Raw genomic sequence first — 18541 nt, 5'->3', positions numbered from 1 at the left:
TGCTAGCTTCAAACTGGCACATATTTCTGACTGCTATGTTAGAGCAGACAGAAAGATGTTGAGTTCCAATGATAAATCCACAATGGATTTTTCTAGCATTACTGCCTATGAATCTAAGAAGTTAACCTAATAGGAGGCCACTGTACAACTAGGGCAAAGAAAAGCCCCATGCGAAATATAAGCAAAAAGGAAATAAGGAAGCAAACAGATGGAGCACACAACAGGAGAACAGCTAGTAAAGTACAGCAAGCAGAAGTTCCACATTATTAAAAAAACCAAATACTTCAGGAAGAAGCTGGTGAGTAAAATTCAGTCAGGGGCTTTTTTCTTCTACCTTGTACCCAGGAACTGATTTGGGTAATACAGAACGTTTGGAACCATCTTTTCTTGGAGTAGCACTTTTGTCTCTTGTTTTTTGTCTTCCCTGAAAAGAATCCTCCTGGTTGTCTGTGGCGCAATCACCTTCAGATACATTGCCAGACGAATTGTCCTATAATAAAAATACCATAGCTATATATTTTATTTTTTTTTGGATAGACAGACAAGTCTTTCCTATGCCCTTTAAGTCAACTAAAGTAAGTGAAGGATATGTCATTCCTTCTGCAAAAGCATGGGGTTTATCACAATCTAGAACACCTTTGTTCACAACATTCATCATCTGGTTTTTTCTGGTTTAAGAGACTGGCATCAGCAGTCATGTTTTTGCAGTTGGTCTTGGAATCAGTGTGGGGAGCACAACAGTGTAATTCTCTGAAGTGTTTTCATTAGAAATCAGCAAGAAATCAACTAAATGCAATACGCTGTTTACAACGTAGAGGGCCAGCAAAAAGTTAAAAGTGCCCTTCTCATGCATTTAAAGCATACAAGGACTGCCATGAATTAAACATGTGAAGGATTTTTTCTGCCACACTCACCTCACCTACTGTTTTCACCAGGAGCAATCTAAGTATTTAATTTGGACTGCAGCAGAAGAATGCCATCAATGGCAAAACACACTTCCATATTTAATATAGAACCAAAGAACAGAATTTATTTTGCAGTAAAAGCGTTGTTGTTGTTGTTTTGTTTTTTTTTTAGGAATAAGGAGGCAAGAAAGAGGGGAAGAGGTTCAAAGATGGTGAGAGATCAATGTAGGCATAATTAGGAGCAGCAGCACAAGACTTTTCTCAGAAAAGTGTTAATAAAGGCTTCCAAAAAGCTCCAGAAGGAAGCAGTGTGATTATTCACATTTATTACAACAAAACCCAAGAGACCAAATAACAATGGTGCCCTACATTAAAACACACTCTGTGAAAACACAATAGTAATCAGCCTGTGCCCTAGGACCTAAAATCAAAACAGATGAAACAGACACAGAGCAAATGGCAGAGTGTAACACAAAAGCAGATCGAACTATGTGTCAACAAGAAATGGTATGTTTCACCAGTATTTTAGGGGAAGGGTTATTTAGGTCAGACCCACTAAAACACTACACAAAAGAAAACTGCTACCAACTCCAACAATGGAGCAGGGGGAGGTGTGAAAAAGGAGAAGTTATAAAGCATATTGTCGCACTCACCAGGGAGATCTGACAAATGGCAGGTAGTCCAAATCTGACCATGTCCAACCTCTGGTTTTTTTATGAACTGTATGCCCCCCCTCAATGACTAACTGGTAAGAATTCCTGCTCCCATAGCCATAACCACTTCACAGGAATCTGATTATCTATCTTCTGCACTTCTCTACACTATTCAAACTCAGGGACATTTTTCCTTCTGCATTCTGTCACAAAAAAAAAAGATTTCTAAGCCTCTGTGAAAAATCAAAAGGATAGTCTGCTTGGTCCAGTTACTTTTCTTTGTCATTAATGAGAACGGAAGTCAATGGAAAAGGAAACTGGTAAAAAATGGTTAAAGACCAAATGACGAACTGTAAAAAAGCTGGAGTGTGATTAAACAGAAAATCTGAGTTGACATTTAGCCTGCTATGTTTATATGATTTCTTCTCAAAAAAAAAAAAAAAAGCAAGCAGAAACAGTGTATTAAACACCTCTCTCTCCTTTTGTTAACCTCCAAGCTGACCTCTTCCTTTCTTCAATTATAAGTATCTCACAAAATTCAAAGAAGATATTTACATGACAAAATTTAGGATTGTACATACCCACCATCAAACATGTTCATCAATCATGCTAGAAATTGCTCAATGCACTGTGACATTCCACTGCTATTAAAATTAGGGTTAAACTTCTGGAAAGAGATTGTCACCAACATACAAACTGCACCAATACACCAATGGTTCAGGTGTACTCAGCTAGTTTGAATCTCAGCTGGCTCTTGAGCATTTAAAGCACTATCAAGGTATGTATGTGAAAGTTTCCTTTAAGTTTCAGCTAGCAGTTAATTTTACATTTGCGTAAGTGAAGAGAACATAAATATCTTTTAAAACATGTATTGTAAAGTAAAAAAACACAGTGCTTTTTACCTCCTTTGTAAATTAGAATGAAGTTACTGTTTCTATATTTAGTACTTGCTGCTTCCACATCATTAAAAAAAAAAAAACGTTATGAGGTTATCAACACCTTTTCTTTGGGGACAGATTCTGTGGGACTTCCAACAGCAAAATATACTGTGACCTGAACTATAATATTCATTCTCCTCAGAAATGCCAGCAAGTTCCCCTTGGGAAAAAGGGTATAATGAAGAGTTGCATTGGGAAGTTTCTTTAAAATTTCTTTAAACAAAACAAAACAAACAGAAGAAAATTTTTAAAAAGGAACAAAAGGCCTGAAAATGTACCAAAACAAAAAAGAGAATGGAGAGCAATGTTATGAAATAAACAGAAGTACTAAAAAAGGTCTTCCCTTCATTTTGCAAATGTTAAAAGATTGTAAGAAACTAATTAAACTAACAAAAGTCAAGGAAAAAGATTTTTTTGTTCAAGAATACTTTCAATTTGTCTCACCGAATTGCCTTTGGTTTTCCTTTTTTCTTCACCTCGCCCTTCCTCTGCATCATCTGAATCTCCATCACTGTCCAGTGTAAGCAGCTCTGGATCCAAAGGAGGTTCATAAAGAGCTGTGTTTAACGGCAAGTAACGAAGTTCATCTGGAGAGTATCTGAAGTTAAATAAATAAAATGCATTCATTCATGTGTACTTTATCTGCAAGTATTAACTCACACTAATAAGAAACAGTCTCCTTTTTTTCAAGAAGGCGCATAAAAACATGCAGTTCTGAAAACAAAGGAAACTAGTTTCTCCTCCCAAATGCGATGCCATGTATACTACTCGTCTTCTTTGTAGAGCAAATACTCATAGAACACAACTTGCAAAGTTTTACCCAATCCACGTTACTATGCCCAACAGACCGTACACTTTTTTTATCCATGTACACTGCCCCATAACACGTGTACAATTCTAACCCAGGGCACACAAACATGTCCAAAGCGAAGTAAACAACAGAGCTGTATAGCTGACTATTGGGAACAAAAAAAACCAAAAAAACAAGAAAATGTAATTTCAGATTAATGTAAAGGTGTAATCTCACTGCTTATAGCCAGATACAGCTCAACATGAAAAATCCACCCTTCTTCCTTTTAACCTTAAAGACTAAGAAAAAAGTGGAAGTCCTCTTACTGCTGAGACAAGCATTGTAAGGAACAGGATACTATTTTGCTGCATATTATGAAAGGTCTTGTCCTTCACTGCGATGGAAAAGCAGTTTCACTAGCAGCTTATAAGTGCAAAATAAACATACCATGAAGTAATTTTAATTCAATTGATTTAATAAAATTGAAGTCCTTCAGGAACACCCTGTAACATGCAAATTTGGGGTGGGCTGTATGAGCCCACTGGAAGGAGCAAGGCACATGCAGACATGGGCTTTTTTCTCTACAGAAAACCAAGCAAATATAGCATGAATACCATCTCTATTGTACAATAATAAGACTTCAGCAAAACTTCAAATCTGTACAGATTTGTTCAACGGTAGCACACTGCTAATAAAATCTTAAATTTATGTCAACAGTAAAGTTACACGTTTTTCATGAAATGTAAAGGTCCAGTTTGCAATGTCTTTCTCTCTCACTTACAAATCCAACATCAAACTTAAACAAGAAGAAACATTTTTAAAAAGAGTTTCTAAAAATTCAAAATAGAACAGCAATACTTGTGATCAAAAGCCAGCATAAAAACACTTTGATACAAAAACATTAATTTTAGCCCACGTGCAGAGGCAGATGATAAGTAAACAGGAGGGTGGCACGAGTGAAATCAATGTCCCTGTTTGCCATGGTAAATACCTGAGCAGGCCAAATCTCAGGCACTGCAATGCATCAGCGAGACAGTGCTCTTGCTGTCAGTACTGTTTTCTTAACCACACTATGCATCTTTAAAGACTATCAAGTGTCTAAAACTAAAATTAATTTGAACCCTTAAAGTAAAGACAGTGAAATGTTTTCCACCTTCTAGATGGAGACAAAAGAGATCAGTGCAACAGAATTGGCAGTTGGAATGCTTTTAAAATACCTTTTGTAGTACTCCTGGAACTGGCCGGGTATGAGAGCCACTGGATAAGGACTAACCTTTGTTCTCTCTGTAGGCAAGACTTTGTATTTCCCTTGAGGCACCTGGATAATCTGCATTGTTTAATATAAAACAATGACATTTTTGTTTCACATACAAACAGTTCAGCCTTCCTCACCAAATACTCCTCCAAGTATTTTTTTAACTTGCCAGTTTTACTGAATTGGAACAGCTACCTGAGTTCTCCCACAAGAAATTCAATGCATTAAAATTCTAAGAGATCCCAAAACAGTATCATGGATTAAACCCAATCCCTAAGTATATAGTGGATTGAACAAAAATTAGGTAAGACCCCTTTAAATAGTACACTATGAAAAATAGTACTGAAATTAAAATCTAGTTATTGAAACAGTAAATATTAACATTTGTGACTGGCATCTTTAGCAAGAATTATCACTGTTGCTCCATATTGCTTTAGAGTAGAAAGAACATGTCCATCTAATTCTGAAACCAGACTATACTATAAAAAAATCCATTAATAATATAAATACATAATACAATGGAAAGGAGAAGCTTACACAATAAGCCTTCCTTCTCTTAGAAGGAAATAGAAGTAATTATCCACTACCTTGTCTCTAACATGGTCAATACCAGGAAAATGAAAACTTTCCATAATTGTCTGCCACATAACAATTTGCAGAGAAAATTTTTGCTTTACTGCCTTAATAGAAGCAGAACAGCACTGCTTCAAAATGCCAGATATTTTTTTTTTAATCAAGCAGAGAGGTATGTAACACATTCAATATAAAAATAATATAACACCTAACAAAAAACAAGGGCACAATATTGACAAGCACACTTTTAGATGTAAAACAGTCTTCTTTTTTACTTCAGGTACTATCAGGAAAAATTTTGGAGGTATTCAAAAGAAGAATTAGCCATTTATATGAATAAACAATGGTCTTAGTTTTATGCTACTATCTGCTACTATTCTGCTATCAGAATAAAGACATGACAACAAAGTAACACTGAGATTTTTAGAGCTTTCTGAGACAAGTATTTTCAGGTTTAAAAAGTCCGCAGGTTGAATATATTTATTATTTTAGCAGGACTACCTAGTAATCACCCCCCCGAAATAGTTAAAATGGTAACAAAACCAACTTCACTAAAACAAGCAAGGAGCTCCTTCCTCACAAGTGGTAAGAAATTTAAATCTACCTACATGTGTCTGTAAATCAAAATAGGCTCTTCTTTCTTCCATCCGCTCTCGGTTTAAATTGCTGTTGAATTCTGCAGCTTTCTTGGCAGCTTTTTTAATATATTCAGGAACTTTACTGGCTTCTACTTTCTGTGTGTTCTGCTGCTGCATTTGCTGGAATAAAAACAATTATATTAATTCACATACATTCCACTATCAGTTGGAGAAGAACCTTTTCTCCCACTCCCACTGCAGATTTGGTTCACTGAAGTGGTAATTACTCACAGAATACTCTTTGTAATGATCTGTTATTCGCTGCCGTTCTTTCTCTTGCAGTATAACAGAATACTCAGCATGTTTGGCAGGGTATTCTTTAATCATAAGATCAATTACTTCATCACTACGCAAAGCTGTTAGACCTAAAATAAATAAAGTAATCATGATGATGTCTGGCAAAAGTAACTGTAGATTATTTATATCTCACAATGACCAACTCAAAGGTTTTGAGTAGCTAAAGACAACAATCTGCTGTGCACAATGCTCTTCCTTCTCAAGCAGCAGTGAACTTGTGCCATTTGGCTTTCAAGGCTGACTAGGAGTTTGCCCGTACCCAAGGCTGGTGTCATGACTTACAGCGACAGACCCCTTCACACTGACTCAATCAGCTACCTAAACTCACCGGTGAGGCAGAACCTTTGTTTTAGATGGGACCTCGTGTAATGTTAGTTTCAGTTTCCAGTGCTGCTGAGCTTCACTATCCTGCAGAACCTTTACTGAAATTAAGAGGTTTACATAAAGTCTCTATACAAATCAAGGAAGAATTGTTAGGAGAGCAATTCAGAGCAGCAAACTGCACATAGACTCCTGACTGCAAATTAAAGCATTTCACGCTCAGAAGTCAGAATGCCTCAGTTAGCAGCTACTATGCAGACCTCCTCCCCTAAAGACTCCAACACAACTAATCTCGACATGGACAATAGCATGGAATGATTTATGCCATTACCACTGATTATAACTATAATTTCAAAACCAGAGGTAGTTAGCACATCTCCATTGGATATATGAGGCAGAATGTAATATTTTACCTCTACATACAAAAATTAGATGCAGTTCTCTTATGCATAGTTAAGTTAAAAAAATAGCTTACAGGTGAGAAATAAAGGTGGTATACAAAAGATTGTTAGCATATAAAATGACATTACATTTTCACAGACCCATGATGCACGGAAAAAAACCCCATGGCACCATAATTTAAATTCTACATGTCCAAACCACATAAACCAGAAGAGTAAGAAAAAAGGCCTTTCAATAAAAGCCTCAGAAATTACATCAATCCATTTCAAGCATATTCAAGTGATTTAAAATACACTCTTCTGATTTCTAACATAGAAGATGAACCATTTAAGATACACTGATGTCTGCGGGCCTCTAATGCAGCAAAGTAAGACTAACGTATATAAAGACACTCTGTACATATATATCACCACGCATGCATGTACATATAATGTATATATATGAGACCACACTATTATGGTGGTTTCTAAGAGAAAAAGGTTCTACAAGTTAATTTAGAATACAGAAAAATCCCCTCTATGTAATTAAAATAGATCCAAAATATATTTGTTAATAATAAATCTGGAATACTGATACATCATAGCCAATTTACTAAGCCAAAAACAAAGCAGTTTTAATTTCAGAATTTATGTTTCCAGCTGAGAGGAATGCAATTCCTCTCTACCAAACTGAACCCCTTTTTCAGAGTGCCATACTTTTTATACTGTAATAAGAAGTCTAACAATTTGTTTTCTTACCTAATGTGCATTGAGTCTCTGTGATAACATTTAGTTCTCTGAGGTAGAGTTTCTCCTTGTGAGATAAATCTCGCCTTTCTAAATCTCAAAAAAAACCAAAAAAAAAAAGAAATAAAAATGTGTGCAGTAACTGAAACTCCCCCATAAACACTGTCAAAGTATTTCAACACTTTTGTTTCCAGGCAGCTAGAGCCTGGATTATACTGCTATTCCAAGAAACATGACAACTTTATAAATTAATTTTCAATTTAAGAAACAATGTAGGGACATAGAAAATTTTCTTGACCTACAGCAGGTCAAGACCCTGTCTATAGTTACGATTTACAGAAAAACTAAAGACACCTGATGTATAAGTTCAGATGCAGAAAAATTACCAAGCACTGAAAATGCAGTATTTTTTCTTTTATCATGACTCTTAAAAATAAATTCCCCAACAAAATAGCTAGATCTGACAATTCTGAATAACAGAGGCTCAAATACTAGAACCTCCACAAATATCTTTTTAAATATTTTCCACAGTGTAGGAATGTTGCCACAATTCAGGAAACAGAATACAGAGATCCAGTTATGTAGTAACAAATCATCAACAAATCACTAAAAATAAAATTGACATCAGTTTTCAAACAGTACTTGTTGATCTAACCTTCAAATCAGACTTGTTGGCAAATTTTCAGTGGCAATACCACAAAGTCTTATATTACTTTGAAAACCAGTGGATACATTGTATTTCCAGTTATGAAAATATGAAGTACAAGCATAACCCAGGTCTACTTTTCCTGAGTCTTTTTTTTTTAACAGTTAGCTCATCCTATAACCAAAGAAGCGCAGACTACATCCAAACTGTTAACGGACACAAGCTTTTAGAAGAAAAATTCTAAAAATAAATACCTGGATATTTTCTTTTAAAGGAAGTCACACCCAAATATTCACTGACTTGCTCCTGAAGCATATAGTATTCTCCTGTTTCATCAGGTGGCCATTTGTATTCTATCAAATTTTCAGCAGGAAAATAACTATACCTAAACATAAGAACAATGTTACAACAAATCACAACAATACTTAATACTACTACTTACATCTCTAGAAATTCAATAGACAGTAACTACAAGACAAGCACTTTTAAACACTGCATCCTGTTAACCCATTTCAAAAGTCACTTTGTTGTACCCAACGTCACATATATTTCTCTAAATCTCCATTTATCAACATGCTAAGGGACAGAATCTGAAGAAACTGATATACATCATAATGGAGAGGACACCAGGAAAAGCAACTACTACAGAGTCAAAATTCATTCAAGTATGCAATGTCTTAAAAACACATTAAGTGTGCTTCTGATTGTAACTTTTTGTGGCACTCTAAAATAAAATGCCTTAAAATATGCTGGGAGCAACAGACATCTAGCTATTTATAGGACATCACCTGAATTTGTGAAGATGTACGAAGAATACACAAGTAATGAATAAAGAGCTAATACTTAAGCATGCTGAACAATGAAGTCAGACTTACAACAAAAAGCGGGAATTGTAAAAAACAGAATTACCCAAGGTCTTGACTGGAAGTTTCACAGCTTCGAGAACTGTCCCCTGAGCCCATACGCCGTCTTTTGGATGGCTGGCTGCCATCATTGGAATTTTCTTCTGTGTCATCCTGACATGAAAATAAATATTAAAAAAATTAGAGTACTGCAAAGATAGTGCAAAACACCAAAAACATTGCAAGGCAATCCACAATTTAAATATACTTGAACTGCTAAGCCATTCTGTGACAGTCTTAAACAACTCACAGGACAGCCTATACAACAAATTATTCTTTGTTACAAACTATCTGCATGACACATGGTAGCCCAGTAGGAGAATTGGGCAGCTTCTCACCTGGGGTGTAAGTAGAGTTCTGAATAGACAGAGCTGTAGCTCTGACCACCAAGTTCATAATTTCTGATGTAAACTGTCTCTGGCACTTGACCAGACTAGCACTCCACACCAAAAGCAAGTGCAAAACAAAAACCTCAACTCCTTGCAGAGAGCTGATGCTCACAAAATCAGGGAAAATATTACTGAAAGCAACACAGGAGTTTATAGGTATATACAGTTAAAATAAAAGGAACGGTATACAGTTTACAAAAAATATCATTGCAAGCAAGTAGCAAAGACTTGTGTGTTGAGATGAAAAAGTATCCAGAAGAAAAAACCCAACTTGGTATTACAACAGATACAGAAGAGAACAAGGCTCTTACAGGGGAATATTTAGACAGGTGTCACAATTCAGATCTCATGTGATCAATATAACGACAGGGAATAAAGAATGAAGAGGAGGAAAATAAGACCAAAGCAAAACAAAAAGCTCTGTAAAATCTAGAAGACAGTGACTCAGTTGATGTTGCATTTTTCACTGCTTTGTTGTCCTATAATGCTGTGTAAATCCTACCTCCACCATCAACAATCTCAAAGCATTTAGTGATCAACCCTGTCTGATCATAACTGAGATACACAAAGCAAAAATCTTTAGGTGAATTACCTACTGTGACCAGTAGCTGAGTCAAGAACAAAAACAGTTCTTTGAGTAACTGAATTTCTAAAGTGGAGCAGAGTGGCAGAATCAATTTCCTAACTCCTGTGAAAAGTTTAAGCAAGAGGAGGTAACCTGTTAGAAATAAATGGATCAAGCCCAACTATACTTACTCATTTAAAAACGACAACAATGATTATTAGGTCTACCTTTGCTAATGTCTTTCATTCTAGTATGTTTTACTTAACATATGACTTAAAATATCGATTTTAAAATATTCCAGCAAACAAGAATACATTACTTTTACTAAGCAACATTTCACAATGTTATAATTAAGACAGGCCATAGACAAAAAGCATTTGTTTCCTGGATCTTTGGCTTATTTCTTCTTTTCTGCAATTTTTTACAAATATTCTTCTTCCTCTTTAAGGAGCAAGAACATCTTTCACATAGTAATAAAAACTGAAAAGCAAATTTTAATGGAACTTTTCTTAGTGCAGCCATCCTTAAAAAAAACAGTATGCAGCATCTCCACTCACATCACCAGTAATGCCATTTCTTAGTATTGCTGAGAATACCCTGTGTGAACTCAAGACGAATAAAGCAGCCCCCAATCAAACCAACACTGCATTAGAATATTTTGTAACACAGCCGTCTCATCAGTAGTTCACTTCTACTTCCCACAAGAATATCAACGCACTCCAAATCTTTTGAACCGCTAGACAAACACCTCAACAGGGCCAAAGCAACCCTCTGGTATACCAAAACTTCCAAGAAACTTTAAAAAGTCATTAAAAGACAGATCTCAACCTGAAAGTTTGGTGGAAGCGCCAGATATCATTTTCTCATTTCGCTTTGTAATTTTTCATTTATTATACTCGGTACTGTTACACAGTAGGAGTGTCCATAACATAAAGAGATCAGTGCCCTCCATTTCCATACTTGCTTCCTTATTTGCTTAAAATTTCACGAAATTCAATCACACAAGTTGAGTTTGTTGCAGACGACTTAGTATATGAAGTGAAAACATCTGCAATCTAAAGGCACAATGCTGCTCAACCACCTTTACTGTCCAAAAACAGAAAAAAGGCATAGCTCTGTGGCTCTCTTTATATGAGAAGTAAAGCACCGTCAAAAAAAAAACAACCCTTTCTCCCTGAAAACGCATGTTCCTGTAAAATGCTTGTTAGTCCTTACGAAACATGGTGACGTTCAAACTTCTGGTACGTCTGTCACTGCAAGATCAACGTAACGCTGCTTTATTAAGCGATCGAGAAGCCTAAACTGCCCGAGATGTGTTTCAAAGGGCGACAGCCGATGTGCGCCGGGAGTCTTTGGCGCCACAAGTGCCCGCGGTGCCCGGGATGCGCGGGAGCAGCCGGCAGGGCCAAGGCGGAACGGCCCGCGGCCAGACCCAAACTTTCCCGGCTGCGGCGCTGCCGCGGTGAGCGCTCAGCTGCCGCGCCGCCCTCGGGAAGACGCCGAGGGACTTTTGGGAAGGAGGACGGCCCTGAGCAGCCAGTCCCAGACCCGCGCTCAAAGTTCGGCCCAGGGCGCGGGAGGCCGCCCGCCGCCGCCCGGCTCCCCCAGCGGGCGAGAGGTGAGCCCGGGGCGGGCGGGTCGGGTGAGAGGCGCGGGTCAGGGCGCCCAGGCGCGGGGGCCGCACGAGGCCTCCCGCCGAGGCGGCTGTTGCGCCGCAGCTCCGCGGCCGCCGCCACCCGCTCTCACCTTGAGGGACTGCGCGCCGGGCGTGGCCGGGTCGCTGTCGCAGAGGCGCGGGGACAGCACGGCCGCCATGGCCGCCGCCGGCTGGGCCAACAGGAGCGACGCCGCCGCCGCGCGACCGGGCCTCGCGCCGCGCCCGCCGGCCCCGCCCCCCCGCGCCCTGCGGGGAGCGGCAGCGGCCCCTACCGGCCAGCGCGCGCACGGGCGCGGCGGCTCCTGCTCCGCCCCCCTCCGGGCAGCCCGCGGCGACCCCGGCCCGCGCCGCCGGACCGGCACCCGCACCGACCCGGCGCCGCCCCGCGGGACCGGCGCGGGGGATCCGTCGCCGCCGGTGCCGCCGCCGCCGCCGCGCCCTTCTCCTCCTCCTGCCGCCGCCGCTCGGGCGGCCGCGCGGCCCGGCCGCGAGCGCGGAGCCGAGCCGCCGCGGTAGCGCTTGGGCAGCAGCGCGGGACGGAGGGGCAGCATCCCCCCGGCGGCGTGGTCAGCGCCGAGCGCGGGAGCTGGCACCCAGCAGGGCCGGGCTGCTCCGCTCCGCCGGCAGGCTCCCGTCTCCGGGAACGTCAGCCGGGGACGAGCTACGTTTGTGAACCATCAGCCCCCGCAGGAGGGGGGTTCGGGGGGCGGGGGGCGCACTCGGAGGAGCCGCCACGAGCGCGCTCGCCCCTGCGACGGAGGGAGGGCGCGTGCGGCCGCTCCCCGCCGCTGCGCGGTCGCGCCGAGCCCGCTGCGCGCCGGGCCGCGCCGCCTCCCGGTGCCGGTACCGGTCCCGCCGGTACGGGCGGGCGGAGCTGAGGCGCAGCCCTCCCTACCCGCCACGGGAACGACCCTCGTCCCGGGGACCGGGGCGGCGCGCGCGCCCGCCCGCACGCAGCCGGGCTCCGTGGGCGCGCACGGCCCCGCGCCGGCGAACAAAGCGCACGGCCGCGCCCCAGCCACGGCGCCGCCCCCGGCCGGGGGCTCCCCGGCCTCGCGTGTGCGCCCACCCGCGGCCCGGGCTGCAAACCCCCCCTCGAGGTTTGCCCGGCCGCGGCTCCAAAGGCGCTCAGACCCAAGCTGGCCACGGAGCGTTGGGAAGCACCGCCGTCCCGTCCGCGTGTGTTTTCAGCTCGCAACAATAGAACGGACGTGGCAAAGGCACCAGTGCTAGATTTCCACGCACGGCAGATTCAAAAGCTGATGTCTACACACTTCACAGATATGCGAGTCTCATTTCAAAAAATACAATCGGTGCTGTCCTTGCCAGTTACGGATCAATTCTCCATAGCCCTGAGATTGATGCCATTGTCCTCCTGCCACTGCCACCAGAAGCTCCTAGACCAAAGTGACCCAACTCGCTCAATCCAGTATTTGTCCGCCAACCAGACCCTAGGCAATACTTAAGCAAAGGTTAAGAGCTGGGGAATCTAATAACTGAACTTACAATTCATTCAAGGCAAACGGCTGGAAATGTGCACAAGTTTCTAGGACTGCAAAACACAGCTTCCCTCCCAGCCAAGTTTCTAGGCAAACTAGCATTTTATCATAGATACCAACTATGAAAATGAAAAATGAACACTGCTTTTCTTACAAAAAGCATGCTTTTAAGAAACCTGAGACCTGCAACTGCATATAAGCATTGGTGAACAGTCCTAGGCACTCAAGACACAAGCAACATTCAAAATTTTGCAATGCTTGGCCTTACACCAGCTGCTCCCACTTCCACAGCAGAGCATTACAACAGATGAAGCCCATATGTACTCAACCATAAACATTTCCAAAGCAGTTTTGTTTTGGTTTTTTTTTAACAGAGCAAAACCGAGCAAAATTATCTCAACTGCATGTCAGTTTGAATGTGCCAACAGCAACAGGACAAATATGAATACTAAAATAATGTTTTGAAAATTTTCAAATATACTATGTATTGTGGTGCACAAATGCAGCTGTGACTTTCAGAGTTTTAGTCATAATAACAAGCCATTACCAAAGCCAGTGCAATAAATGTATCAGTTTCACATTTAGCTGAAACCCAAGTGTCTCTTTGAGCATCCCAGAGGCATCTGCTGCCAACCTAAAGGAATAAAAGAGAAAAAGTTACAAGTGAACCTATATACAGCAGTTTTACTATTTATTTTTAAACAACATCCAGCATTATCTAAATGCTAATTAATCATATTAGGAGAGTTACAACTATTAACAACAATGCAAAAGTTGAATAAAATTAACAATTCCTATTCGATGTTAAATACATGTTCTTGCTTCACAGCAAAGCTCCCACACAGACAGATCCAAAAATCTCAGCACCAAACCCCAATCCTCTCTTGTGTTCACTTGTTACAATTTAACATACAGTAAGAGCACCCCTTCAAAAGCAATTGGATATCAGTGTGAACAGACATCAGTTTTGAGAACATACACAATCAAGAAGTCACATCCCCCACTCCTCCACCTCCAGCTTACTACAACCCACTTGTAAATTTATTGGGCTCTCAGCCTTTTTGATAAAATTGTTTTCAAAGCTGAACTGTGTGAATTGATGGCTGAAATAAACATATTCCTTGGGAGAAAAAAGTTAACTCGGGCCACTTCACTAATCTGTTTGCACCTACAGTTCCTCAGTCAAAGCACCCCTTAAGAGGCAGCGTACTGTGGGATGGCATCAGAAAAGCAGGTAGATGCAGGCACATCACAAACTGGATTTGGTACTGAAGCTGAAGCCTTCAAATGTTGTTTTATGTAACTCACTAAACACAGGTTGGTTTCAGTCAGGTTTTAGGAACTGATGATGAACACTCCAAAGCAGAAGTGTTCTCTGGCACTCTACTAGACAGATAAAAGCATTATGAATGCCAGCGGGAGCTCCAAGCTAGCTGGAATACTAAATTTATATACCAACACAGCAAAATCTAGAATCCTTTTATTTTAGGTCTTCCAAGTTCAGATGACTGGTGTTAATTTGAAGTCCCAGGAGCATGTCTGGTGGCAGGTGCATCCACCCTGCAGTTCCTTGCCACCCTTCTGTTCCATGACACCCCACACTACAACTGCACAGCATTTTGTGAGGAATGTGAAAACCCAATGGAGATACAAGTACATCGGACAAAGAAAAACAAAATTCACTGAACTGATGGAATTGTACTGGCACAGCAGGCACCAGAAACAAGTGGGTGACAGGAAAGTACAGTTGGGGCTGTTTACCACTTACTCAACACATGAAGACAACAACCTTCAGAGAGTTAGGCAGAATCACAGCAGCACCCTGAATTGTCACCTGGGATACTACTACCCATAAAGAACGTAAAAGCTTCAGGACAACCTCAAACAAGTTAGCTGCTGAAAGTGAAAGAACATCTACGAGGTAACACACAATTCTAAAAGCTGTTTTTAATTTTCAAAACGTGTAACAAATAATATGTTTGCTTACAATCATTGCCTGATTTGCTTTTTCCACAATTAGCACTGATACCACATACTTATAACGGTCATAGTCCAATTCCTTCACAGCATTTAATATTTCTTCTGAGATGGAAGCACACAAGAAGGGACTAGAAGCTCCATCATATGTGGCTTCTTGTAGTTTATTCTATCAAAAACAATTTTGAAAAATCTTAGTTTTCATCCTAGTAGTCTTTTGCAACAAACACCCTTTACAGTCATTTTCATTACAAGAACATGAAAAGAACTAATGAATTGAATAGTCAGCACAGATGATGGTCTCCAACCGCAAAGAATGCACTGCTTTTACTCTGAAATGTTTTATCTGTTTTTCTAAAGGTGACACATATGCCCAGCCAATCTCCATTTAACAATCAGGAGTATGTGTACTCTTCTCCATTATTTGGGCTCAGTTCACTGGAAAACAGTGCTACAATACCTGTTCCAAATACCCAAGATATGTCTTCCAGATGGGAGAATTAAAAAGATCTGGTAATAACTGTTCAAAATACCACTAACAGCTTTGGATTATCTCAACAAATTGTTTTCTTTCATATTTGCTTAATTTGTCTATGTACCAATCTGACTGTCAAGGATACCAAGTAATTTTATGGAGGTCCTGTGATATTAGCAGAATTAAAAGAAATCCACAAATTTGATGTCATCATCTTTTGCTAATGGAACATTTTGTGGATTATGGTACTTTGGTACTTTGAACTGTGCTGTAGCTCAATTTGATTTAAAAAAATGCAAGAGTTTATGAAGCTTCAGCTCCACCTAAATGGCACATGCTCAGCAGTGACCTTGCAGAGGCCCTTCTGCACTTTGCAAAACAGAGTACATTCACATTACATTCATGTCCCAAAGCTTAAAAGACTGCAGAGATTTATGTGTGTTTAAGTTTATGCAAGATTCCCTGTTCCGTAAATACTTCTGCAAGACAAGCTGCTTTTGCAATGAGACAAGTAATTGAAATAATAGTATACCGTTAGTATCGCTTGAGCTTTGTCTCTTAATAAGGCATCCTGAACTTTAGTCCGTGGCTCCAGTCTGTATGTGTTACGGCTTTTTGACTTTGCCTTTCCTTCTGTTGGAGCCATGCCTGAAGCATCCTGAGGTAGTTTTTTTCCTTTTGACTGTCCAAAATAATAAGAAAAAAATCCACATCACATGTCAATATTTTACAATTTAAAGACTCTAAATAATACTTTATGGTGTACAGCTAAGAGAAAAAAAATCCCCAACAATTAGTCTAGGAACATGTTAACAAAAACCACAGAAAGCTAAAAGCTGGTTATCGTCTTCTGGCTGTTTTAACACTACTGTTTTTCCTGAAATAGGCGAAGTGGTTGACTTCCACTCAATTTTAAATTCTTTACCAGCAAAATCCTACTGAACTTTTCATTTAAAGTCATCAATCAGATACACCATATTACCACCCTGAGTCCACTCCCTTTTCCAAGGAAAAATACACAGGTATTAACGTACCCATCCAAGACTATTAGCCACAAGTTGACGCTTCTCATTCAAATAGCCTACACAATACCCAAAATACAGACTTGGTTCATTTACTACTTCATTTTGCTTGTCCCTATTCCTTGTTACTAAAATAGTAGTTTATGTAATGATGATTTAACTTGATCATTAAAAAAAATAAAGGAAAAAGTAAGCTCCAGTGTGCAAAGCTTTGTAATTTTGCTTGGAACTGAAAACCAGATCTCTGAAGATCACGTTTTCTCCCCATCCAGCTGTGTACTCTATATCTTCAACACACATAACAAAACTTGTCCCTCTACGAATGCAAGAAGTCTGATGTCGCAAAAAAAATGTCACCAGCTGTCCATCACGGTGGCTTAAAATAGAACGGTAAAATAGTAACAAAGACAGACACAGAAAAGCACAAGGAACAATGAGATCCTAACAAATGCCACATTCAATGGTCTTCCATATCAGCTACTTCCTAACAAACCACTTCCAAGTTTCACTGACTCTTCAGTCATGGCTCCACTTCCTGACTACTGCCAGAACCTAACATTGAGAGAAAATCATCAGTTCCTTTCCAGGAGAGCAGAAAAGAACTCAAAGGTGAAATAACATCACAATGCAAGGCTTATTCTAAGAAGTACAGAAAAAAAAAAAAAGTCACTTATGGATAATATAAAAGTCTAATGAGATTTATTTTAGAAGATGTGCTACTCAGGGGCTCACAACTCTTTCCATCTGAGGAGTTTTAAGAATCAGGGAAGAAATGAAGTTTCTTCTCTATGAAATCACTTGCCCATTTGTTCTGTCAGCAACTGTGGACATTACCTAAAAGTGTCTTCTAGTTCCTTAAAAGCAGTGATGTTGGCAGCCTTAGTGCAAATTGCCTGCTGGTGTTTGTTGAATTCTGAATAGCATTTACTCTAAAAACAAAAAGACCAAACATACTTGCACTTAGTCTGTGGACACTCATTATCTACTAACTGCAAACTCAGATCTCAAAAGACTAAAGCCCTGACATGCTCATCACACCTCACCTAACAGAAGAAAAACCACCTCAAGTCTTCAGCTGAGGTCTTCAAATAAGCATCTCCATCCATGTGAGTAACAATGAACTTGTGGAAAAGGGTGAAGTCCAAACAGTGATTCTTTGCTAACATGGTTCAGCTTGAGCCACACTACCTTCAACCTCTGTCATTAATGACGGAAGAAAATTCATGTCTATAGCACACAACTTCTAATAATGGTGATACGCTATTATTAGTGACGGGAGTTTCCATAATCACTTGTAAAAAGTCATTGCATTTACTAGTGAGGCAACCGAAAACCTTGAGTAAATAAACCTTCTTCTGTATGTCACTGTATAAAACACACAGTAAACCCCCAAGTTTTAGCACAATGTTGCAATTACATTTCTGTGAAGTATTTGCACCCTCTGTGAATAAAACTCTCCAAAGTTCAAGAACTGACTGCATTTGAGCATTCGACCAAAAAAACACCTGTTCTTAGGCTACTCAACTCGAGTACACTGGCTTAACTTTGGACATATGGAAGGAAGTATGCTAAGAGAAAAAAAAATTTACATGAATATGTAAATATCTTTCTTTTTTTTTTTTTTTTGCTATTTAAATGAAATTCTGTTTGTTAGTAAGTCCATTTTAACAACCAATAGGTTTTAATTGTTAAAACGGACAGAAAAGAGTTATTGTTTATTCCTTCAGAAGAGGGTACGGCTTCTAGTTTAGAGCAGCAGCACGCGTTGGAGCGAGTGCCCCACCAAAGGCTGGACGCCCCTTCTCTTTACCATCACAGCAGCTCGGCCTCCCCGCGCCCGAGCCAGCACGCCAGCCGCAGGGCGCAGCATCACACCTGACCAAGCAGAAAGAGCACGAGCTATCCCAGACCG

At 40.5% G+C, this 18541-nt stretch overlaps 3 protein-coding genes across 6 annotated transcripts in view; 1 reads left to right on the top strand and 2 right to left on the bottom strand.

Moving 5' to 3' along the window:
* PHF10 (PHD finger protein 10) overlaps positions 1-12062 on the bottom strand; it is a 19398-nt gene extending 7336 nt beyond the window's left edge. The window contains exons 1-9 of one of the 3 annotated variants that reach the window (XM_038131968.1): positions 11746-12062; positions 9053-9159; positions 8398-8528; positions 7510-7587; positions 5984-6117; positions 5723-5872; positions 4504-4613; positions 2941-3094; positions 335-490 (exon numbers count right to left, since the gene is read on the bottom strand). In XM_038131968.1, the coding sequence (XP_037987896.1) occupies positions 335-490; positions 2941-3094; positions 4504-4613; positions 5723-5872; positions 5984-6117; positions 7510-7587; positions 8398-8528; positions 9053-9159; positions 11746-11814 (1089 nt within the window). In that variant the 5' untranslated portion in view covers positions 11815-12062. Of the gene's footprint in view, positions 1-334; positions 491-2940; positions 3095-4503; positions 4614-5722; positions 5873-5983; positions 6118-7509; positions 7594-8397; positions 8529-9052; positions 9160-11745 lie in introns of all 3 variants that reach the window. The other 2 variants (XM_038131967.1, XM_038131969.1) reach the window with 2 other exon arrangements.
* Positions 9166-18541, top strand: part of ERMARD (ER membrane associated RNA degradation) — a 26592-nt gene continuing 17216 nt past the window's right edge. For both annotated transcript variants that reach the window (XM_038131965.1, XM_038131962.1), the window contains exon 1: positions 9166-11617. The gene's annotated coding sequence lies outside the window, so the exon portion shown is untranslated. The remainder of the gene's footprint in view (positions 11618-18541) is intronic.
* Positions 13516-18541, bottom strand: part of DYNLT2 (dynein light chain Tctex-type 2) — a 5742-nt gene continuing 716 nt past the window's right edge. The window contains exons 2-4 of the mRNA XM_038131970.1: positions 16140-16289; positions 15143-15301; positions 13516-13789 (exon numbers count right to left, since the gene is read on the bottom strand). Of these exons, the coding sequence (XP_037987898.1) occupies positions 13679-13789; positions 15143-15301; positions 16140-16289 (420 nt within the window). The 3' untranslated portion in view covers positions 13516-13678. The remainder of the gene's footprint in view (positions 13790-15142; positions 15302-16139; positions 16290-18541) is intronic.

This window comes from Motacilla alba, chromosome 3 (assembly GCF_015832195.1).
Source record: "Motacilla alba alba isolate MOTALB_02 chromosome 3, Motacilla_alba_V1.0_pri, whole genome shotgun sequence".
Classification (NCBI taxonomy): domain Eukaryota; kingdom Metazoa; phylum Chordata; class Aves; order Passeriformes; family Motacillidae; genus Motacilla; species Motacilla alba.
Note: the sequence above shows the minus strand (reverse complement) of the source record. Positions and strands in the feature narration are given on the sequence as shown.